At 37.9% G+C, this 26341-nt stretch overlaps 1 protein-coding gene across 1 annotated transcript in view; it reads left to right on the top strand.

The window, feature by feature from the left end:
* The window catches only part of LOC125247647 (PDZ domain-containing RING finger protein 4-like), a 36661-nt gene extending 12183 nt beyond the window's left edge, over positions 1-24478 (top strand). The window contains exons 2-8 of the mRNA XM_048159058.1: positions 9189-9442; positions 12768-12870; positions 16760-16858; positions 18498-18560; positions 20858-20959; positions 22544-22669; positions 23089-24478. Of these exons, the coding sequence (XP_048015015.1) occupies positions 9189-9442; positions 12768-12870; positions 16760-16858; positions 18498-18560; positions 20858-20959; positions 22544-22669; positions 23089-24327 (1986 nt within the window). The 3' untranslated portion in view covers positions 24328-24478. The remainder of the gene's footprint in view (positions 1-9188; positions 9443-12767; positions 12871-16759; positions 16859-18497; positions 18561-20857; positions 20960-22543; positions 22670-23088) is intronic.
* Positions 24479-26341: the final 1863 nt, after the last annotated feature.

Raw genomic sequence — 26341 nt, 5'->3', positions numbered from 1 at the left:
GTATGAAGTCTCAATGCAGACTTGTTTAAATGGGTGTGCTTTATACTAGATCCATTTAAAATATTATTTGAAAAATATTTAGTTTATTTTAAATATTTAGTTTCTATTAAATTAAGTTTTTTTAATCCACTTTAGTACTTCACTGTTAGATGTATTATTTGTTTATTTATTTTAATCTATTTTTATTTACTTATTTATTTTAATTTTATTAATATAATTTAATTAATTATTATAATCTATTTTTTTATAATTTATTTATTATATAAATGTAATTATTTTATTATTTATTTAAATATTTTTTTCAATTTTAATGTAATTTCTATTGTTTACTTATTTTATTATTTTTATTTTTATTTATTCATTTAAAATGATTTAAAAATGTAAATTATTTTTATTTATCTATTTTTATCTATTTTATTGTTTACTTATTTATTTTAATGTAAATTTCTTTTTTGTAATTATTTCAATATAATATTTATTTACTCATTTTAATATAATTGTTTATTTAATTATATATATAAAATAATTTGTATTAATTGTTTTAATTTAATTGTTTACATATTTGTTATTTATACATTTTAATCTAATTTCTACTGTTTACCTATTTTATTTTATTTTTTATTTAAAATTATTTAAAAATGTTATTTATTTTTATCTATTTTTATCTATTTTAATTATTTATTTTAATATACATTTATATTTTGATGTAATTTAATATAATTCTTTATTTAATTAATTATAATTTAATTATTTAAATTTTATTGTTTACATATTTATTATTTATACATTTTAATCTAATTTCTATTGTTTACATATTTTGTTTTTGTTATTTATATAGTTATTTTAATATAATATTAATGTTTATTAATTTATTTGTTCTTTATTTTAATCTATTATTGTTTATTTTAATATAATTTTATTTTTTATTAAATGAATTAATAAATTATTATTTTATTTCAGTATCATTTTTATTTTCATTTATGTATTTATTTTAATATAATGTTGTTATTTTAATTATTTATTTATTTTTTCATTATTTAAATGTATTTCTTTATTTGAATCTTTTTTCTTTTTAAATCAATTTTAAACTTTTCCTCAGGTTGTTATGTACAGCAGTGTTTTGTCACGTCCGGCGGCGTTTCTGTTTTCACGGTTAATCAGTGAACTCTAATTTCCCCGTGAGGATCTGCTGAATTAAACACAGCCCAGCAGCTGATGAGCGACACAGATGGACACAGACTCAGAGAGAGATGGAGGACGCTCGGTAATGAAGCACAACAGGTTTGTTGATGCCGTGAGACGCTGAGTTTGTTTAGGCTTCGGGCCGAGAACGCTTCAGCTTAATGGAGGAGCATATCTGTGACCTGAAGCCTTCTTCTGTCTAACTCCAGCATCTACTGTTGAGTCGGATCTACAGACAGAAACTTCAGCAAACCACCCAAAACACCCTAGCAACCACACATAGCAACACTGAAAACACTCTTAGCAACCGCATAATGCCCTGGCAACCACCTAGAACAGCCTAGTACCATGGCAGCGAGTTTTCAACAGGTAAACATCAGGAAATGTAAAACATGAGTTTGGAATAGTGCACAAGCTTCATACTGCAATCTGTACTGCATACTACTTTCATTATGCTACCATAAACATTGTATAAGTACATGCATAAAAATTTAAAAGATTGGAAAATAGACAATACAACTAGATTGGAATACAGGCTTAAACTGACTGAATACTGCAGTCCATACTATATACTGCATACTATTTTCTGTGGCTACTCATTGGACATTGTACAAGTTACAAGTACAAAGATGTAAAAGTTTGTAATAGAGAACTTTAGTTCAGTACTTGGAATACCAACTTAAACTTGCTAAATACTGCAGTCCATACTACATACTGCATACTACTTTCACTGGATATTCATTAAACGTTAAATAAGTTGCAAGAACAAGAAATGTAAAAGTTTGGAGTGGAAAATACTAGTTTATTACTTGGAAAACTAGCTTAAACTTATATCCATACTACTGTATATACTGCATACTACTTTCCCTGGATATTCATTAAATATTATATAAGTTGCAAATACAAAGATCTAAAAGTTTGGAATAGAAAATACTAATTTAATACTTGGAATACTAGCTTAAATTCACTGAATACTACAGTCCGTACAATATGCTTCATACTACTTTCCCTGGCCATTCATTAAACATATGTTACAATTACAAGAATTGTAGAGAATACTTGTTTAATACTTGAAATACTGCAGTCCATACTGTATACTGCATACTAATTTTCTTGGCTATTCATTAAATGTTATACAAGTTACAAGTACAAATATATAAAAGTTTGGAGTAGAAAATACTAGTTTATTGGAATACTAGTTTAAACTTATATCCATACTATATACTGCATACTATTTTCTGTGGCTACTCATTAGGCATTGTACAAGTTAAAGCTTGTAATGGAGAGTATTAGTTTTATACTTGAAATACAAGCTTAAATTTACTGAATACTGCAGTCCGTACTATGTACTGCATACTACTTTCTGTGGCTACTTACTAAATATTGAATAAGTTACAAGCACAAGAAATGTAAAAGTTTGGAATAGAGAATACTTGTTTAATACTTGAAATACAAGCTTAAACTTGCTGATTACTGCAGTCCGTACTATATACTGCATACTACTTTTCCTGGCTATTCATTAAACGTTTAAGTTACAAGTACAAAGATGTAAAACTTTGTAATAGAGAACTTTAGTTTAATACTTGGAATACTAGCTTAAATGTACCAAATACTGCAATCCATACTATATACTGCATACTACTTTCCCTGGATATTCATTAAACGTTATATAAGTTGCAAGTACAACAATATAAAAGTTTGGAATAGAAAATACTAGTTTAATACTTGGAATACTATCTTAAATTTACCGAATACTACAGTCCATACTATATGATGCATACTACTTTCCCTGGCTATTCATTAAATGTATGTTAGAATTACAATTGTTACAAATACTTGAAATCCAGGCTTAAACTTGCTGAATACTGCAATCCATACTGTAGACTGCATACTAATTTTCTTGGCTATTCATTTAATGTTATACAACTTACAAGTACAAAAATATAAAAGTTTGGAGTAGAAAATACTAGTTTATTACTTGGAATACTAGTTTAAACTTATATCCATACTATATACTGCATACTATTTTCTGTGGCTACTCATTAGGCATCGTACAAGTTACAAGTACAAAGATATAAAGCTCGTAATGTAGAGTATTAGTTTAATACTTGAAATACAAGCTTAAATTTACTTAATACTGCAGTCTGTACTATGTACTGCATACTAGTTTCTGTGGCTACTTATTAAACATTGTATAAGTTACAAGAACAAGAAATGTAAAGTTTGGAATAGAGAACTTTAGTTTAATACTTGAAATACAAGCTTAAATTTACAGAATATTGCAGTCCATACTGTATACTGCATACTACTTTCCCTGGATATTCATTAAACGTTATATAAGTTGCAAGTACAACGATATAAAAGTTTGGAATAGAAAATTCTAGTTTAATACTTGGAATACTACCTTAAATTTACCAAATACTGCAATCCATACTATATGCTGCATACTACTTTCCCTGGCCATTCATTAAATGTATGTTACAATTACAAGAATTGCAGAGCATACTTGTTTAATACTTGAAATACAGGCTTAAACTTGCTGTATACTGCAGTCCATACTATATACTGCACATTACTTTCTCAGGCTACTCATTATGCAAGTGTCAAACAGTAGTATGCTGTACTGTGACCTCATCACATTGCATGTGAGTGTGAAGTTATTGTGCAAATTGCATATTTTGCATGTTTAATTTAATTTGAGACGTTCATCACACTATGTATGCCGAAAATGTGCATACTGTGCACAGAAAACATACACACTGCAGCTCTTATTTTCCCCCTTCACTAATCTTCACTTTATTGGGTGGGAAATAGTGTTAAATTATGTCCTGTTTTACTCCGTCACTCTCTTTCGGTTTTAATCCAATCAAATCCTGACAGATGCAGTTTTATTTCCCCCACTGAATATTCATTTTCACTTGGGAATATGTTGCATAATCGAAGTGAAGTGTGCTGTGAATGTTTAAGTTAGTGTTTGTTTGCTGTAATCTCTGTATTCAGATGGCTGAGTGTGTTTGGTCTGAGGGTGTCAGAAAAGGAATTGAAGCAGAAAATGGTTGAAATTGGTGTAATGTGTCTGGATGTGGCGCTCCCGCAGAGCAGAGTGGCTCCATTAAGGTGAAAAACAGCCGCCGGTGATGTTCAGAGGTGAAGGTCTGCTGTTAGCTGCTCGTGTCGCTGTGTGAAAGGGACGGTCAGATTTCCCCGGTGGTCCGAATGCTGTTTTATATCCCGTCCGTACGGCCGATCCGTCTGTCAGGGAATGATTTATGAACTCATAATGTCTGTACAGTGCCTAGTCATATTTTAGCCTGACACTTATTATTGAAATGAGACATTTAGCCCGTGTGAACGGGAACAGAGAGCCGACGGGACACCAGTTACTCTCACTCCCCTTCAGCGGCTGGAATTACATTTTTGGGAATTTAATGGCACTTCCCGGCTAAGTGCACAGCTCCATATTGGATTGTGTTTATGAAAATGTAGATTGATTTCTGGCACACAAAGGGCTGAGCCAGTGTTTGTGGAGTATATTAGTCTGTCCGTCTAGCAGCCCTTTCTTGTGTGCCGTTGAAATGAAAGCAGGTTTTATCACGTGACAAACCACATCTTATTTAATGGTCAAATTTGAGTATATATTTGAATTGAAATCATACAAATATTGCAAATCATAATATTGTACCCACAAATTTATATACACCACGAAAATAGGTTATTAAAGATAAAGTATTACACTTACAATAACATGCTCAGAAACTGAGAAAATATGAGTTCACTGTATCTTAAATAATAGTATTCTTGTAACATATATTCTTCCAGCTCACCATTGATCAGTTTGATGGAGAGGACACACATGGATTCAGATTTAGTGTGATGCTCATTGGTCACAGTATATGAAATACTAATTCACTCACTATCAAGTGCTCGGCGTCATTTTAAAGCCACTCAAATGTACTTGAAAGATGAGAAGATGGAGAACGGGAGCAGATAGGTTCAGAGACGAGGCGTCAAAACAATCTTTATCTCCTTTATTTATGAGCTGCTTGTTTAAAGTGGCTTTCAGTGTGTGAGAGAGAGTAAACCTCGAGTCTTTCCAAGCGCAGCTGCTGTAGATCCATGTGCAAACAGACACAGACGCTCGTTCAGCTTTATCTGTCTGACTTCACCTGCTTCCAGAATCACAGTGAAGATCAGCAGCAGCACTTTCACCACTCAACTGAGACTGTGCTTGAAAATACATATATATGTGTGTGTGTGTATATATATATAAATATATATGTATATAAAATTTTGGCTGATACTTATAATTCTTTAATTTGAAAGCCGATAACCGATATATTATTCTTAGATACTGTTTTTTTCCTTTCCAATCATAAGCAATTCATAACAATCAGTGTGCATCTAAAGTGTCTCAGCTGAAGGAAATAATCCATTATCAGCTTTAATACATCTGCCCTAATTTTTTATCAGACCAATAACGGTAAAAATGAACATATATCGGCCGATACCGATAATTCTTTATATTTGAAAGTCGATAACCGATATATTAGCCGATAAATCTAAATTCAGATTTTTATATAATTTTTAAAAGCCCAATTACAAAAACAAAAGTTTCACCATTAAAAGCCGTGTCCCAATCACACAATTATAATGTTCTCATTATCATATTATGTAGTCTATATGATGAACTTGCACTGTACATGTAACTGCATTTTCCTTTTTAAAGTGATTTCAATTCTATTTCAAGCAATTTATAACCATCATGGGGGACAGTGTGCATCTGAAGTGTTTCAACTGAAGGAAACAATCCATTATTTATCAGCTTTAATATATCGGCCACATTTTCTTATCGGACCGATAATGGTAACATTAAAAATGAACATATATTGACCGATACGATAACCGATAATTCTTTATATTTGAAAGAAAATAATCCATTATTTATCGTCCTTAATATATCGGCTAAATTTTCTTATCGGACCGATAATGGTAACATTAAAAATGAACATATATCGACCGATACGATAACTGATAATTCTTTATATTTGAAAGAAAATAATCCATTATTTATCGTCCTTAATATATCGGCTAAATTTTCTTATCGGACCGATAATGGTAACATTAAAAATGAACAAATATCGACCGATAACCGATAATTCTTTATATTTGAAAGGAAATAATCCGTTATTTATCGGCTTTAATATATCGGCCAAATTTTCTTATCGGACCGATAATGGTAACATAAAAAATTAACATATATCGACCGATACGATAACCAATAATTCTTTATATTTGAAAGAAAATAATCCATTATTTATCGTCCTTAATATATCGGCTAAATTTTCTTATCGGACCGATAATGGTAACATTAAAAATGAACATATATTGACGATAACCGATAATTCTTTATATTTGAAAGGAAATAATCCGTTATTTATCGGCTTTAATATATCGGCCAAATTTTCTTATCGGACTGATACCGGTAACTTTAAAAATTAACATATATCGGCCGATACCGATAACTGATAATTCTTTATATTTGAAAGAAAATACTCCATTATTTATCGGCTTTAATATATCGGCCAAATTTTCTTATCGGACTGATAACTGTAACATTAAAAATGAACATATATCAGCTGATACCGATAACCGATAATTCTTTATATTTTAAAGGAAATAATCCGTTATTTATCGGCTTTAATATATAGGCCAAATTTTCTTATTGGACCAATAACTGTAACGTTAAAAATGAACATAAATCAGCTGATACGATAACCGATAATTCTTTATATTTGAAAGAAAATACTCCATTATTTATCGGCTTTAATATATCGGCCAAATGTGCTTATCAGGATGATAACATTAAAAATTAACATATATCGGCCCATACCGATAACCGATAATTCGTTATATTTGAAAGAATATAATCCATTATTTATCGGCTTTAATATATCGGCTGATGCCAATATGGTGCGATTATACGGATGCATGATATATTGGCCACCGTATTGGTACCGGCAGATATGTGCTTATCTTTAATGTTATCATTATCGGTCCAACAAGAAAATTTGGCCGATAATGAATTATTTCCTTCAGATGAGACACTTCAGATGCGAGCTGTTCACCATGATGATCTTGAATTGCTTGAAATATGATTGGAAAGGGACAAAAATAGCATCTAAGAATAATATATCGGTTATCGGCTTTCACACTGTACGGTCATGTGTGATAAAATTCCTCTTGTTTGTTACTTTAAATTCTCTGAAATTCCATATGTGCTCATTGTTTATGGAGATATAGAGGGATGAACCTCTGTTGGTGTCAGGTTTAGCAGGTGTTGTCCTCTGTAGGTTCCTCTCCTCATTAGCACTTGTACCGCAGCATCATCAGGACTGGTCTGAATGTGGCCGGTCGGCAGATGCCCACCGTGGCAGGAATAATTATTATTCACATCCTCAATTGGGATTAATTGCTCCATCTGGCTCTCATTTAAACAATACGGCGGAAACTCCTCCAACACCTCTTTCTCGTTCTTTTAGCGTGGTTTCTTTCATTCATTCAGCACCGCTAATGCCTCAAATCTGCTCGTTTTTCTCGCAGCCTGTCATGAGCCACGGGCGAGATCATTTATCTACCCACGATCCTTTGTTTTCCCGCCTCTCAGTTCCTCCACCAAAACAGAAACTACCAGCATGTTGTTTGACTAAATAATCATGATTATTTGCTGTATGTATGTGAATCTAATATTATTTTCCAGTGTCTGTCCATTAATTTCCCTTCCATACAGTCTCTAGTGAGCCGCTGGAACAGCAGTATATATAAGTCTGTGTTGGTTTGACCGAATTAGACTGTAAATGGTGAGATTCACTGGACTATTTCATCATGATTGTTCTCTCCGCGGGCCAATTACTGAGCTAAACGAAGCCTCTCCTCGTCCGTACATATGCACGGTTCATTCACATTCAGTCTGCAAACACACGCTTGAGTCGTTCCAACAGCGAGTCTGATGAAAGCATCAATATTATATGACGTCAAACAGCGTCTCATCTGCATTGAAACAGTCTCCGTCCCAGCGGCGCACATTCATCTGTAATTTATAGCGTTAAAGGAACGCTTGTAATTGCTTTATTATTCAGAAAGCTGTTTTAGCAAGGATTTCTCTGATATTTGTATGATTTGCATAGGGATTTAGAGTGTATATTTAATTTTGTATTTTAAATTATTATGAATGTAGACATTTAAAGGTGAAGTGTTTTATTTCTGCACCACCGAATGGAAAGTAATGACAGTATACATTGAACACGCCCCCTGTCTGTCATTGGCCGGATGGTCCGATAGCCCCGCCCCACTCTCACTCCATTGGCTACTTCAGAAGTTGGCATGAGCTGCTCAAACAGCAGAGAATCAAAAGTTGTTATTTTCAGAGCTGTAAACTCATTTCTGAACTCTTTGAAATAATCCAATAAAACATACATGAATCTAACCAGTTCTCGAGATCAAACTCCCATCACTTGGACACAATCGTCTGATCGCTCTTCACTGTGATGGATTCAGACACTCTCATGTATGATTTACTTTAGATTGAGAGACGCACACCTCTCCAGATCACATCTAAATGATGCTTTGAAAGGTTTCCCAGCGGCGGCTGCCGGATGATATAATGCGTGTCATTAATAGCCAATCAGTGTCCTGTGAGACTCAATCTGCTCAATTCATTCCCTGAGAGTTTAATTACAGATTACTGATGAATAGACATGCATTCGCTCTGTTGTTCTGGACTGTATCAGTCTGTGCTTGTGTAAAGAAATAGTTACATGAATTTAGGCCTAAATTATTGCATATAAATTTCCATCCAATTGGTAACACAGTTTTAGCATAAACAAACTGACAAACACAAAATCAGACGTTTATCAGGATGTTCACGCTGCTCTTTTCTCTACAGTGATGCTTTAAAATACGTTTGCGATGAAATCAGTGTGTAAATCATGGTTTCTCGCCGGTCACAGGTGAACGGGAGGGATCTGTCGAGAGCGAGCCATGAGGAGGCGGTTGAAGCTTTCCGTAGCGCCAAAGATCCCATCGTGGTGCAGGTGCTCCGGCGGACGCCTTTACCCCGGGGTCAGGGGTCATGCCAGGACGTCCAGGTGGTGGACGTGTGCACGCAGACGGAAATCACCTTCGAGCACATCATGGCTTTGGCCAAACTCCGTCCTGCCACACCACCCGTGCCGGACATCTGCCCGTTCCTCCTGTCGGACAGGTAAAAACAACACCATGGGGTTTCCTCGAAAACAGTGCAGAAATCTTTCCTAATTCTCTCTTTCTTGTTGTGGAGTTCGTCTCTCTGGAGAACCAAAGCAGGAACAAGATAAAGTTTAGCATGAAGAGTATCTGGGTTTCTCCCCTGGAGACGGAGGAACTGCAAAACAAGCTGCGCAGGGGATGCTGGGAAGTTAATTGAAAGCATCTGAAGCGCAGAGAGGGTGTTAGGGAGGTAATTAATGCTGCACAATGGCCCATTGATAATTCACAGTCTAAAATTTGTCACTCGCTCAAGATCCGTGTTTTGTTTCTAAACTCCCTTCGGTGAGTCGTATGCTGATTCGGATATTTTAAATCCCTTTGTCCTTCTGAAGAAAAGCGTTCAGGAATTCTTAGTGGATGTTGTTGCTGGGATGGTTCCTGGAAATATGGATCAGTCAATAATTTAGTCTCATCTGGACTGTTTGCCATTTATGAACCAACGACTGTCCTCAGGAGGACTTTATCAGGTTGTGCATGTGAATGCCTTTTAAATTTCAGTTCAATTCATGAATTTGCATTTGAGTTGCAAACAGGATGCAGAACTGCAATTCAAAATTTTAATTTGAGGAGGTAGAATTAAGAATTTAAATTCAAAGAAATTCATACAACTGTATTTTTTTTTAATAGAAAAGTGTTAACTATGAATTGAAATTACTTTGAAGTTTGAAGGAGCAGAGATAGATAGATAGATAGATAGATAGATAGATAGATAGATAGATAGATGGATGATGGATAGAGCGATAGATGGATTAATAGATGGATGGATACAGTGATGGATAGAACAATGGATGGATGAATAGACTGATGGATGAATGGATGGATGGATGGATAGAGCAATAGATGGGTGGATGATAGAGCGATGGATGGATGGATAGAGCAATAGATAGATGGATGGATAATAGAGCGATGGATGGCTGGATGGATGGATGGAAGATGGATGGATGATAGATGGATGGATGGATGGATGGATTGAGTAATAGTGCAATAGATGAATGGATGGATAGATAGATAGATAGATAGATAGATAGATAGATAGATAGATAGATAGACGGATGGATGGATGGATAGAGCGATAGATGGATTAATAGATGGATGGATATAGTGATGGATAGAGCAATGGATGGATGAATAGACCGATGGATGAATCGATGGATGGATGGATGGATAGAGCAATAGATGGGTGGATGATAGAGCAATGGATGGATGGATAGAGCAATAGATAGATAAATGGATAATAGAGCGATGGATGGCTGGATGGATGGATGGATGGATGGATGGATGGATGGATGGATGGATAGAGCAATAGATGGGTGGATGATAGAGCAATGGATGGATGGATAGAGCAATAGATAGATAAATGGATAATAGAGCGATGGATGGATGGATGGATTGAGTAATAGTGCAATAGATAGATAGATAGATAGATAGAGCGATGGATGGATAGATGATGATACAATGATGGATAGAGCAATGGCTAAATGAATAGACCGATGGATGAATGAATGGATGGATTGGTAGATAGAGCGATAGTGCAATAGATGGATGGATGATAGAGCGATGGATGGATAGAGCAATAGATAGATGGATGGATAATAGAGCGATGGATGGATGGATGGATGGATGGATGATAGATGGATGGACTGAGTAATAGTGCAATAGATGGATAGATGAATGGATGGATAGGGCGATAGATGAATAGAGCAATGGATGGATAGATGATGATACAGTGATGGATAGAGCAATGGATGGATGAATAGACCGATGGATGAATGGATTGATTGGTGGATAGAGCGATAGTGCAATAGATGGATGGATGGATAGAGCAATAGATGAATGGATGATAGAGCGATGGATGATAGAGCAATGGATGGATGGATGGATGGATTGAGTAATAGTGCAATAGATGGATAGATGAATGGATGGATAGGGCGATAGATAGAGTGATGGATAGATAGATGATGATGCAGTGATGGATAGAGCAGTGGATGGATGATAGAGTGATAGATGGATGGATGAATGGATTGATAGAGGGATGGATGGATGGATGAATGGATAGAGTGATTGGTGGAAGGATGGATACTGTGAAGGATGGATGCATAGAGCGATAGATAGATGGATGAATAGAGCGATGGATGGATGATAGATGGATACAGAGATGAATGGATTGATAGAGCAATGGATGGAGCAATAAATGAATGGCTAGATGGATGGATAGATAGAGTGATGGAAAGATGGATGGAGTGATTGGATGGATGGATGGATGGATGGATAGTGTGATGGATACAGCAATGGATTGGTAGAGTGATGGATGGATGGATGGATGGATGGATGGATGGATGGATGGATGGATGGATGGAGAGATAGTGTGATGGATACAGCAATGGTTTGGTAAAATGATGGATGGATGGATGGATGGATGGATGGATGGATGGACGGATGGATGGATGGACGGACGGATGGATGGATGGACGGACGGACGGACGGACGGACGGATGGATGGACGGATGGATGGATGGATGGATGGATGGATGGGTTGGTGGGTCACACTTCCAGATGTTTGAAATGTCACCCATATAAGATCATATTTGTTTGTTATATTTCAGCATATTCACTAAATGAGCGTTTATACAGCAGGATGAAGAACGCTTCATTCCCACTTCAGCATATTTCTTTGGATCTGAATCCAAACGGGTGGATCAGATCAGATCAGTTCAGCATCAGCTGCTCCGTCAGTGTTGAGCTCGTCTTACAGACTCAACCAACGCTGTTCCCTCAGAGTCCCAGAGCAGACCGTAAACCGCTGGATTGTTCCAGAGAAACGAATAGAAACGGATCTGAAACAGAGTCTTCTGAACGATGATCACGCACACAGAATAAAGAATAATACAGATAACAGACACCTCGAGGGCAGCAGATGTGATGTATGAAGATGAATTAGACACGGAGCCGCTCTCTCGTCACATTATCAGCAGCTGCACATGACAGGAGATTCATTTCATGAACACGCGTGTGCGGAGACGCTCAATTCAATTCTCATCTCTACTGAAGATGCATTGTGTGTGTTTGTGCCTCTGCTGACATCTGCAGTCTCTGCTCTCGTCCCTCACCGGCCTCCGGTGCTTCTGCAACATCTGATGTTGTGGAACGAGACATTTTATATCATTCTGTTGGTGTGTTTCATGATATAGCTGACAAAGTGTTACTGTGTCTATTTTTGAGGAGTTTGATGAATTATAGAATTAAAGCTGATGTTAATGAGGTCATGTGACTCTTCTCTGCAGCTGTCACTCTCTGCACACGATGGATCAGGAATACTTCGAGGGCAGCGAGTATCTCTCCAACATGGCGGCAGATGGCGAGAGGACGGATGACTTTGAGTACGAGGTGAGACTTTCTCCTGACGCTCTCCTCCATTAATAACCGCTGACACGCCGTCCGTTATAATGGACCCGTCCCGATCCGAGGAGCCGTCCCGCCCGTAATAGAGTCTCCCGTGGGCGTCTGCTGACAGATGATGCTCGAATCGCTCACCGAAACCATGAAAACAAGCCTTAATATCATCAGCCATTTTGTTTCTCCAGTAAGCATCTTGATTTCAGAATGTTTGTGCTGGAAAACAAGAGTTTCAGTGTAACGCTGTAGGCTACAGTTTTGATGACTTTATCCTGTTGAGCAGCTTCATTTGTCAATGTCAGATGATGTCAGATTGACAGATGATGTCATCAACCTCCTCAATAGTACTTGAAGTGCTGTGGATGAACACGTAATCACACCCCGAGTCATTTTAGGGCAGAGGCATTGTGGGAAGGAGCATTGTGTGTCAGTACAGCATGTCGCTTGAATGCAATGCGAGTCACTTTGAATGAAAGCGTCTTGCAGATGCATGTGTTCGCTGAGGTCGCGTTCTCCTCACGGGAGATTTGCGCGTGTATTTGTGTTCTCTGTCTGTGCCCATTAACGCAGAGCAAATGTAATATATTAGACGGCGTCGTGCACGCTTCATTCTCGAGCGCTAATGCTATTACAGCCCGTGCGCTTGTGATTTCATGCTTGGGGAAGTGAACGCAGGACTGAGTTACCGCCACTTAACACACGCCTGTGAAATATCTTCACACGCCGGAGAGAGAGCTGAGTGCACAGGAGTGACGCTCATTATTAGATACAGAGAGAAACAATACGGGTGACGAAACACTCATTCTGAAACAGATGAGAGAGGGGGAACTACAGAAAACACTCAGACTGGGTTTAGTTTATCTTGATTGTCATTGTATTTTGATGTTAAATAGTTGTTTTCTTACATTTCAAAGATGACACAGTCACAGATGTTTACATTTTATGAAGAACGTGATGTCTGCCCATGCTGAAGCTGCTGCCATGAAGCATGTGCGTTTTGTGGTTACCAAGGCGTTGCCATGTGATTGGTAGGATTCACTTGGTGGTTACTAGGGTCTAGGAAGTTGCTATGGTGTTCTGACTGGTTGCTAGGAAGTTGCTATAGTGTTCTAGGTGGTTCCTTAGGAAGTAGCCATGCAGTTGCAATAGTGCTCTGATTGGTTGCCAGGGAGTTGCTATGCTGTTGATTTGGTGTTCTGGGTAGTTTCTAGGGAGTTGCCATGCAGTGAGTGGTTGCTAGTAAGTTTCTATGGTATTCTGGGTGGTTCCTTAGAAAGTAGCCATGCAGTAGTTATAGTGCTCTGATTGGTTGCCAGGGAGTTACCATGCAGTTGATATGGTGTTTTGGGTAGTTGCTAGGGAGTTGCCATGCAGTTTCTATGCTGTTCTGAGTGGTTGATAGTAAATTGCTATGATATTCTAGGTGTTTTCTTAGGAAGTAACCATGCATTTATAATAGTGCTCTGGTTGGTTGCCAGGCATTTGCTATGCAGTTGATATGGTGTTCTGGGTAGTTGCTATGGAGTTGCCATGCTGTTCTGAGTGGTTGCTACTAGGAAGTTGCTAAGGTGGTTCCTTAGGAAAGAAGTCATGCAGTGGTTATAGTGCTCTGATTGGTTGCCAGCGAGTTGCTATGCAGTTGATTTGGTGTTCTGGGTAGTTGCTAGGGAGTTGCCATGCAGTTTCTATGCTGTTCTGAGTGGTTGCTAGGAAGTTGCTATGGTGTTCTAGGTCGTTCCTTAGGGAGTAGCCATGCAGTGGTTATAGTGCTCTGATTGGTTGCCATGCAGTTGCTTTAGTGCTCTGGTTGGGTGTCAGGAAGTAGCTGTGGTGCTCTAGTTGGTTGCTAGGGGTTTGCCATGCTGTTGCATTTGAGTTGTAGGTTGTTGCTAGGGTGTTCCAGGTATATTCTAGGGTATTCTGGGTGGTTGTTTACCCTCTTTTGTGACAGCTATGCATCGATATGTGGTCGATAGGATACGCTTGACTGTTGCTAGGGAGTTGCCATGCAGTTTCTATGCTGTTCTGAGTGGTTGCTAGGAAGTTGCTATGGTGTTCTAGGTCGTTTCTTAGGGAGTAGCCATGCAGTGGTTATAGTGCTCTGATTGGTTGCCATGCAGTTGCTATAGTGCTCTGGTTGGGTGTCAGGAAGTAGCTGTGGTGCTCTAGTTGGTTGCTAGGGGTTTGCCATGCTGTTGCATTTGAGTTGTAGGTGGTTGTTAGGGTGTTCCAGGTGTATTCTAGGGTATTCTGGGTGGTTGTTTACCGTCTTTTGTGACAGCTATGCATCGCTATGTGGTCGATAGGATACGTTTGACTGTTGCTAGGGAGTTGCCATGCAGTTGCTATGATATTCTGGGTGATTGTTTATATCGCTGCTAGGGAGTTGCTAGGCAATTGCTGTGGTATTCTGGGTAATTACAAGGGAGCTATGAATTTGCTATGGAGTAAGAGGTGGTTGCTTGGATGTAGTTTCTGTTGTGTTCTATGTGATTGTTAGGGAGTTGCTATGCAGTTACTAGAGTTCTGGTTGGTTGCCACAGAGTTGCTATGGTGTCCTGGTTAGTTGCTATGGTCTTCTGGTTGGTGTTTACTGTCATGTGTGACAACTTTGTGTGATTCTCTATATATTCACTTTTTTTTTATCCAGTAATTCTGGATATTATATATTACAGTGTGAATGTGAGTTTGTGAGTGAGTGTGTGCATGTGTATGTGAGAGTGTATGAGTGTGTGTGTGTGTGTGTGGATCTCATCAGTGATTTTGCTCTCGACTCCTCCTGAAACACTCAATTAAAGATCTCATCTGGATGACAACAATGACACAATGAGTCAGACGATAGTTTTCCCTCCGTCGGTCCACTGAGAGTCATTATCAGCGCTGGACTCTGAGCCGGCGGCTGCTGGAGGATCTCTGGAGGATCTCAGGGGTCTGTGACTCACAGCTGCAGGTGTTGCACGTTTCTCCTCTTTTGTTCTTGAGGTTGTCGTGACACTGAGGCGTGTAATCAGTCAGTCGCTGGACGTCTGTGGATGAAATATAGAATCTCTGACCTCTCCGTGACCCTGACCGCCAGCCATCCGTGCCTTTCACCTGCTGGGATGTTCGGCACAAAGTCAACGGCGTGTCTGAAATGCACCGCAAAAAGAAACAGTATTTTGGTCTTGTTTTCCAGTACAAATCTAAACATTCTTATTAAGTCTTGTTTTCTGAAAAATGTATCAAAATGAAGCGAAGAACAAATTTCCACCAACAGAGTCACAAAAATAATCTTAATTCAAAGGGAAAACAAGATTATTTTTCTGACCCCCTTGGCAGATATTTGTTCTCGTTTCATTTCATTTTGATATTTTTCCCAGACTTTATATCTCAAGTAAATGTGTCTTGGATTAATGTGAATAAAAGAACTTCATGAAGAGATTGTTTTGTTGGTTTGTTGTCGTCTCTGAGCTCATGTTGAGAATGAGTGAATCAGTTTTTACAAACAGAAACAGCACATGAATTTTTCATCCCAATCGCCGGGATTCACAGCGACCGCCTGAATGACTGAATAAATTAATGCTCATTAACATCATTACAAACTTATTTACAAAATAAACATCAGCTTTGGTGAAAACGGCGCATTGCAAATGGACTGATTTACTTGGAAGAGGCTTCAAAGCGCTAATCAATATTTGACGTGTTGGGAAACTGGGAGAAACTGTCACACGGTTGAAGATATTAAGATTTATTTTCACTCCTATTTTGATTTTTGTTACCATGAAATTTGCTAGTAATTCTTGAGTTCTGTTTTCAGTGCAGTTTCACAAAGTCCATATGAATATCAACAAGCATTTCTCTTGTGGCTACAGTCTCTTCACGGCGTCTTTGTTCCCTGCAGGAGGTTGAACTGTGTCGGATGAGCAGTCAGGAGAAGCTCGGCCTCACGCTGTGTTACAGGACGGATGATGAGGACGACATCGCCATCTACGTCAGCGAGGTGAGTCCGTTCACACGCGAATATCAGCTCCATGTGTTTGGAGACGCTCCGTCTGCTTCAGATCACAGCAGAATCAATCAACAAACCGACAAGGAATTATGGGAGAGCATGAGGAATCCAAAGCAAACATGAGTTCATTAAGTGACGTTTGATTCAAAAGCCTTTGTTTTGCTCACTTTAATATTAGAAATGTTTGTTTTCATGGTATAGAAAGTGATGAATTAGTCATTAGTTTCCATTCAGATGAGTTAAGCCTTTATTAGAGCGACATAAACCCTGTTTATAAACCCTGAACATCTTTAAAAATGTCACGAATTCTGAGTTAATTTACCTTTTATACTGTGTAGGAGACACCGGGGCTAGTTGTCACACTTCACTCCAGTGAATATTGAAGTCAGTTTCTGTTTATAGACACAAACTTTGAAGTTTTGACTATAGGAACACACACTTTTGAACATTTACACTGGTATTGAAGGCATTCAAGGTATTTAACACCCTACCTTGGGGCATGTTGTCACATATATGAGGTAAGTTGTCACAGTGCTATCTTTAATTTAAATAAAATGTTGAATAAAATACAATCTATAGTAAAAATCAACTAGCCCTGGTGTCTGTGTACATCTATACAAATGTTATCCCGTGCATATACACACATATATACAGAGTAAGATCTATGATTGGTCCTTTAGTTTCCTGTCCGTGTGTTTGTGAATAGAGCTGATGTGTGTTCAGTTCTGGGCTTCATTAGAAGTCGTCTCAGATTCATCAGGTCTCAGCGGCCGCGTGTGCGTTTGAATACAGATCCGTCAGCGCTTACAGGCTTATTAAAATCTCCACTCCATAAAATTGAAGAGCAGAGAGCCGTGGCATCAGCGATATTACAGCGCGGCGGTGATGAACGGCGCCGTTATACCGGGAAAGAAAGAAAAGCTGTAACAGAATTATGAGATCCGAGTGAAACACACTGAGAGATTCGCATTCGTTCATGCGCTTTATTTTATTAGTTAGTAGATGTTCACGATGATAAATCCTCAGTTAGTGTCAGTCTCAGAACTGTAACAGAGTCACGTTCAACCGGAGGGATTTTGTGATCTAATGAAGACAGATAAACTCGACACTGTGATTGGACGGTCTGACAGCCATTGATTGATTGGCTGTTAAGAACGGCCTCCATAGAGAGCAGCAGAAGTAAAAATACCATTCATTTTGTCCATAAAGGAATTGATTTTGAACTTTTAAACCATTAAAAACAGACCATATGTGAGATACGAGATTGTTAATGCATGTTGAGGACATCAGTTTGCATTATTTAAATATATTTTGTAAAGATTTGTGTTAAACAGCAGAATTCCTGGTGAAAAACTACATTACCCATGATGCTGTTCAAAAATTCCACCAATCAGAGAGTTTGGGTGAGAACACATATTCTTCCCCAATATTTTTATCTGGTTGGTCTTAAATTAAGACTTTTAAAAATACCTATGAGAAAAAAAGTGGGTGGGCACTAAACCAATCAATCAATCACAGATGAGCACAGGATTGGCTAGAGTCTTGAAGCATCAGCCAATCAGATTGAAATGATCCAGAGCAGAATTCCAAATGACAATCGCTAATTTGAATAATTTGCTTTCGTTCTCAGATCGAGCCGAACAGCATCGCCGCCCGAGATGGTCGAATCCGAGAAGGAGACCGTATTTTACAGGTAACTTCACCTTTGACTCGTTAAACGCCTGTGTTTCTGCACATCAGCTATTGTCTCGCACCCAGCGGCTCATTAATGTTTAATAGCGGCACATTAGACCTCAGAGGAACGGGCCCGCGGCGGAGAACCAGCTTCTGATGAGACCCGAGGGGAAGATCGACTCACAGACCTTCCTACAGGACCTGAAGGAAAGCAGGGGTCCTGTCGGGGTCATTACTCTGATGGAATCTGCTGGCGTATTTTTAGCTGCAGTCTGTCAGGAAAACATGCTGGAGGTGTTTCCTAATAAAACCATCCACAAACTCACAAGCTTCAGGATGAATCGTGCTGTTTCTGCAGCACCAAATGAAATCGAAAAACTAAATAGATTCTAGTGAGAGAGATGTTGAGATGTTCATGTGTGTTGCACTGCAAAAACTGATGTATTTCTGTCTTGTTTTCCAGCACAAATATCTAAACATTCTTAAATCAAGATACATTTACTGAAGCAAAATGACTGAAGATATTAAGTCTTGTTTAATGAAAAATGCATCAAAACGTACTGAGTTTAAGCCTAAAACAAAACAAATATCTGCCAATGGAGAAAATAAACAATTCAAAGTGAAAAGATAATTTTTCTGACCACATTAACAGATTTTTACAGAGGCCCGCACATGATATGCAAGAAAAAAATAGTCGGCTAAATCACGTGTGCAATTTACTATTTGCATGCGCACAATTTAGCAAATCGAGGGACGAAATAGTAAATCTTGCGCACAATTTAGCAAATCGAGGGACGAAATAGTAAATCTTGCGCACAATTTAGCAAATTGAGGGAACGAAATAGTAAATTGCGCTAACGATTTAGCAAATCGAGGGAACGAAATAGTAAATTGCGCTAACGATTTAGCAAATCGAGGGAATGAAATAGTAAATTGCGCGCACAATTTAGCAAATCGAGGGACGAAATAGTAAATCTTGCGCACAATTTAGCAAATTGAGGGAACGAAATAGTAAATTGCGCTAACGATTTAGCAAATCGAGGGAACGAAATAGTAAATTGCGCTAAAGATTTAGCAAATCGAGGGACGAAATAGTAAATCGCACGCGCGATTTAGCAAATCGAGGAACGAAATAGTAAATCTTGCGCACGATTTAGCAAATTGAGGGAACAAAATAGTAAATTGCGCGCATGATTTAGCAAATCGAGGGACGAAATAGTAAATCTTGCGCACAATTTAGCAAATTGAGGGAACGAAATAATAAATTGCGCGCATGATTTAGCAAATTGAGGGAACGAAATACTAAATTGCACGCACGATTTAGCAAATCGAGGAATGAAATAGTAAATCTTGTGCACGATTTAGCAAATTGAGGGAACAAAATAGTAAATTGCGCGCATGATTTAGCAAATCGAGAGAACGAAATACTAAATCTTGAGCATGATTTAGCAAATTGAGGGAACGAAATAGTAAATTGCGCTAACAATTTAGCAAATCGAGGGAACGAAATAGTACATCTTGCACACGATTTAGCAAATTGATGGAACGAAATAGTAAATTGCGCGCAAACGATTTAGCAAATCGAGGGAACGAAATAGTAAATTGCGCTAACGATTTAGCAAATTGATGGAACGAAATAGTAAATTGCGCGCGAGCGATTTTGCAAATCGAGGGAACGAAATAGTAAATTGCGCTAACGATTTAGCAAATCGAGGGAACGAAATAGTAAATTGCACGCGAACGATTTAGCAAATCGATGGAACGAAATAGTAAATTGCGCGCGAACGATTTAGCAAATTGAGGGAACGAAATAGTAAATTGCGCTAACGATTTAGCAAATCGAGGGAACGAAATAGTAAATTGCGCGCGAACGATTTAGCAAATTGAGGGAACGGAATAGTAAATTGCGCGCGAACGATTTAGCAAATCGAGGGAACGAAATAGTAAATTGCGCGCATGATTTAGTAAATCGAGGAACGAAATGGTAAATCACACGCACGATTTAGCAAATTGATGGAGCGAAATAGTAAATTGCGCGCGAACGATTTAGCAAATTGAGGGAACGAAATAGTAAATTGCGCGCATGATTTAGCAAATCGAGAGAACTAAATAGTAAATCTTGAGCACGATTTATCAAATCGAGGGAACGAAATAGGGTCATTGTTCTTCTCCAGTAAATGTATCTTGATTTAAGAATGTTTAGATATTTGTGCTGAAAAACAGAAACACTGCGGAAATGTATTTTCATTTTTTGCCGTGTATTTTTTCTAATAAACTATATGCTGCTTCTCATTGGCTGATGTGTGTGATTGACAGATCAATGGGCAGGATGTTCAGGACAGACAGGAAGCTGTGGCTGTTCTAACTAATGAAGAAAGCAGGAATATTGTTCTGCTGGTCGCCAGGCCGGAAATGCAGGTATGAACACACAAACATACACACATACAGTTATAAGACTTACCTGCAAATTGCACTGTCCAACTTGCACTAAGTTTACTTGAGTAACACCATCCTGCAATTCACACTCATATTTGTGTTTAATAATATCCGTCCTCACACACACGAACCTCCATCTACAGAACACAAAAACGTTGACATTTACTTTGACTTCGAGTGATTCAGATGGTCAGATGTGCAGCACATTCACATCATCATGGTCGATTTTCATCCACTTCCAAACAGTAGCCAATAAAAACGAACAGCTTGCTGACAGTCCTCGGGTTACACGAGAATCCAGACAGCATGTGAGAACATTAACGGCTCTAATTAAACACATCCATACAGATGAACGAATGATGTTTGGCACTCATTCGCTGTGTTTGTTGTGTCCGTCCGCTGACCGCTCTGGTTCATTACGCAGCGCAGACGCCTTCAAAGATCTGCAGACAACATTTCTTCCCATAATGTGTGTGATGTAGACGTCATAAAATGTGACACAAATGTAATGCGTTTCTCACATCAGAGACGTAAAACACAATGAACAGCTGAGTGAATTTAATGAAGAAATGGTTAGCTCATATTTCAGTGGAAAAGAAAGAAATATTTATTTAGCCTATTTTTGGGACCATTACCATTTTTCAAGGGAATTTTAATAGATTTTCATATTACAGTGTGGCAAAAAAATTTACATTTTCATTACAGTACTATGGAAATTTCTGGGTGAAATGTGCTTAATTTTCATATATTGTTTTGCTATATAGTACAGAAAATCATTCTAAAAATAACGTTCTTCCTCAGTGTTTCTGTCTTGTTTTCCAGCACAAATATCTAAACATTCTTAAATCAAGATACATTTACTGGAGAACAGAAATGACTGAAGATATTGAGTGTTGTTTACTGAAAAATTTAAGATATTAACATATCAAAATTAAGTTTTTGCTTAAAACAAGAATAAATTTCCGCCAATGGGTTCAGAAAAATAATCTTGTTTTTCCTTTTGAAGTTTTTCTGACTCCATTGACAGATATTTGTTCTTAATCTAACAATAGTTTTAAGCATAATTTTCAGTTAATTTTTTAAGTTTTTTCAGTTAATTTTTTTGCCTCTCAAGTAAATGCATCTTGATTTAAGAATTTTATATATCAACAACAATAAGAATCAAAAACAACAATAGAACTAAAGTCTCTGTAAGTATGAGAAGCTTATAACAAATATTCAGGTAAATGTACAGTATATGTAGTTTGAGAGTTTTGAGAAACTTAATACATTATTCGCAGTGCATCATGGGAGTGATACTGTTAATTCAGATTCCCGTTTCCATAGTAACAGTGACAGATTGGTGCTTCAGGATAATGAGTTGTGCATTTCTTCACTATAAATCATGTTCGGTTTGTTTAGATGAGATTGAAATCACTGACTTCAGGCTTGTACAGAAACAAATATCATCACAGAATGTCACAATGCATTTACTTTATGCATAATGTAGATTTTGGAGTGAAATTAATGGTCTGCAGATGTTTGTTGAGATTCACCCACACCTGCTGGCGGTTTCTGCTGTTTCAGGAGGAGCCGTGGCTGGATGATGAACACAGCGAATTCTTAGAGGAGCTGAAGATGGAAATGCTGGAGGAACAGAGGAGAGAAGAGGAGGAGGAGATGAACAGAGCGGCCAGGGAGGAGAAAGAGAAGGTGAGAACAACCAGAAAACAGCTCATACTTCATGGGGTTTGAGCTTTTGGAAAACTTTCTTTTAAAATGTTCACACTGCAAAAAAAAATTGTTCTTCCTCAGTATTAAGAATATATAAACATTTACTAGAGAAGCAAAATGACTTATTAAGTCTTACTGGAAAACAAGACAAAAATACTGAGTAAGTGCATCATTTTCACAGCGCATTGCTTGTGTTAGTAAATAAAGAATGATAGAAGAACATTCTGAATCGTTTCTTGTTCTTTATGTGCACGTTTGACCATTCAAACAAAAGCAGATAAACATGCATTGCTGTAATCCATTCTTACCGTCTCCCAAATGAACTCAAAAACTCATTAATGAAGTCTCAGTAGATTCTGGTTCCACTTGAATAATTGTCACTCAAAATCCCCCTGCAGGCCAGAGGAGCTCCAGAAGAAAACATCACGGCGTCCTGCTCCTACAATCACCAGAGGATCAGTCCGCCGGATGGATCAGAGAAGAACGTCCTCGCTCAGATCCAGAAGAAACTGTCACGGTGTCTGCGTCAGCGGCGAGACGCCGCCGGTCAGAGTCATGACGGCTCGGTGTCCGAACGCGGTCTGGAGAAGGACGCTCCCGAAGGAGACCGATATCAGCAGCTGCTGGAGCTCAAGTGTCAGATCCGCAACAGCGGCGAGTACGACCTCTTCTACACGCGCAGCAGCACCATCGAGTGCAGTGGTGTCGAACACGAGCTCCGGCTGCTCAACGAGGAGCTGCGCAGCATTGAGCTGGAGTGCCAGAACATCATGCGGGCGCATCAGCGGCATCCGAAGAAGCTGGCGGACATTAGCGAGCATCCGGAGAAGTCGGACAAAGACAGTTCGAGCGCGTACAACACGGCCGAGAGCTCACGCAGCACACCGCTCGCGATGGACCGATCGCCGGAGCACAGGATGATCAGTCTCACCAACCAGAAGAACCTTCGCGGCTCATCCATCAGGAGCGGCAGTCCCGACCACAGCAACCCTTCGGAGTCTCCTGCGGAGGATGAGGGATCCCTGAGGACTCGGATCGCCGCCTTATCGAAAACATCCGACGTCCACACGCGACAGTACCAGAGCTACGTGCACCTGGTCCAGCAGCAGTCGGCCGTGGAGTTCGCCCATGGTCTGCTAGGCATGAGTGGTCCGCAGGTCGCCCGGCCTTCCGAACCCAAGATGGAGTGGAAGGTGAAAGTCCGGAGCGATGGAACCAGGTACATCACCAAGCGGCCAGTCCGAGATCGTCTGCTCCGGGAGCGAGCCCTTAAAATCAAGGAGGAACGCAGCGGCGGTATGACGACCGATGATGACGCCATGAGCGAGATGAAGATGGGACGCTACTGGAGCAAGGAGGAGCGCAAACAGCATCTCCTGCGGGCCAAGGAGCAGCGGCGGCGGCGGGAGTTCATGCAGCGGAGCCGCTTGGAAAGCCTGCGGGAGAATCCGCTCAGCAGCGGAGAGGGACGCAAGGAGGTGAGCATCATCGAACTCAGCCAGCGCAAGATGATGAAGAAGCGCAACAAGAAAATTCTGGACAACTGGATGACGATTCAGGAGTTGATGACGCATGGGGAGAAAGCGCCAGAAGGATCCAAAGTGCACAACGCCTTCCTCTCGGTTACAACTGTATAGATTCACACGCAAGCTGTCAAACTTTACCATTTACCCATGTGGTACGATCTACTCTTGCCTCGTTCAATGTGGCAATTTTTATGAGAAAAGACCTGAAGAATATTTTTCACACTTTGTTAATGTTTTCTAAGCAATTAAACAAGTTTCATTGCATTTTTTACAATTTTTGTTACTGTAATATTTCAAGGAAGGTACCTAAGGGAATATTTCACTCAAAAATTGCTCTCTTAAGTGATTTATTCAACCCAAACCTGTGACTTTCTAAGCCTCTAAGTGGACATGATGGAAAAAAATATGAAAAACACTATTTCAGTGTTTTTTTGTTAATACAATAGTTTCAAACATTTTAAAATTTTGAATTTGCATTCACTCATTTCCTTACTAAATGTTTGCTTTTGCCCAAGAACATTTTTCATGTTCTTGTCCATGTTCTTGTCCATTAAATTGGAAAAATAAATAAATAAATAAATAAATAAATAATGTAACATTTTGAATTTCATTTTCGCATTCACCCTTTAACTGACAGAAGTTTTGCTTTCATCCAATAACATTTTTCAAAATTTTGAATTTGAACTTTACTTTAGTCCGTTAACTCACTAAAGTTTTGCTTTCGTCCAATAAGATTTTTCAAACTTTTGAATTTGAACTTTACTTTAGCCCATTAACTCACTAAAGTTTTGCTTTTGTCCAATAAAATTTTTCAAAATTTTGAATTTGAACTTTGCATTCACCCTTTAACTGACAGAAGTTTTGCTTTCATCCAATAAAATTTTTCAAAATTTTGAATTTGAACTTTACGTTAGCCCATTAACTCACTAAAGTTTTGCTTTCGTCCAATAAAATTTTTCAAAATTTTGAATTTGAACTTTGCATTCACCCTTTAACTGACAGAAGTTTTGCTTTCATCCAATAACATTTTTCAAAATTTTGAATTTGAACTTTACTTTAGTCCGTTAACTCACTAAAGTTTTGCTTTCGTCCAATAAAATTTTTCAAAATTTTGAATTTGAACTTTACTTTAGCCCATTAACTCACTAAAGTTTTGCTTTCGTCCAATAAGAATTTTCAAAATTTTGAATTTGAACTTTACTTTAGTCCGTTAACTCACTAAAGTTTTGCTTTCGTCCAATAAGATTTTTCAAACTTTTGAATTTGAACTTTACTTTAGCCCATTAACTCACTAAAGTTTTGCTTTTGTCCAATAAAATTTTTCAAAATTTTGAATTTGAACTTTGCATTCACCCTTTAACTGACAGAAGTTTTGCTTTCATCCAATAAAATTTTTCAAAATTTTGAATTTGAACTTTACGTTAGCCCATTAACTCACTAAAGTTTTGCTTTCGTCCAATAAAATTTTTCAAAATTTTGAATTTGAACTTTGCATTCACTCTTTAACTGACAGAAGTTTTGCTTTCATCCAATAACATTTTTCAAAATTTTGAATTTGAACTTTACTTTAGTCCGTTAACTCACTAAAGTTTTGCTTTCGTCCAATAAACTTTTTCAAAATTTTGAATTTGAACTTTACTTTAGCCCATTAACTCACTAAAGTTTTGCTTTCGTCCAATAAGATTTTTCAAAACTTTGAATTTGAACTTTACTTTAGCCCATTAACTCACTAAAGTTTTGCTTTCGTCCAATAAAATTTTTCAAAATTTTGAATTTGAACTTTACTTTAGCCCATTAACTCACCAAAGTTTTGCTTTTGTCCAATAAAATTTTTCAAAATTTTGAATTTGAACTTTACTTTAGCCCATTAACTCACTAAAGTTTTGCTTTCGTCCAATAAAATTTTTCAAAATTTTGAATTTGAACTTTGCATTCACCCTTTAACTGACAGAAGTTTTGCTTTCATCCAATAAAATTTTTCAAAATTTTGAATTTGAACTTTACGTTAGCCCATTAACTCACTAAAGTTTTGCTTTCGTCCAATAAAATTTTTCAAAATTTTGAATTTGAACTTTACATTCACCCTTTAACTGACAGAAGTTTTGCTTTCATCCAATAACATTTT

This window comes from Megalobrama amblycephala, linkage group LG15 (genome assembly GCF_018812025.1).
Source record: "Megalobrama amblycephala isolate DHTTF-2021 linkage group LG15, ASM1881202v1, whole genome shotgun sequence".
NCBI classification, from domain to species: Eukaryota; Metazoa; Chordata; class Actinopteri; order Cypriniformes; family Xenocyprididae; genus Megalobrama; species Megalobrama amblycephala.
Note: the sequence above shows the minus strand (reverse complement) of the source record. Positions and strands in the feature narration are given on the sequence as shown.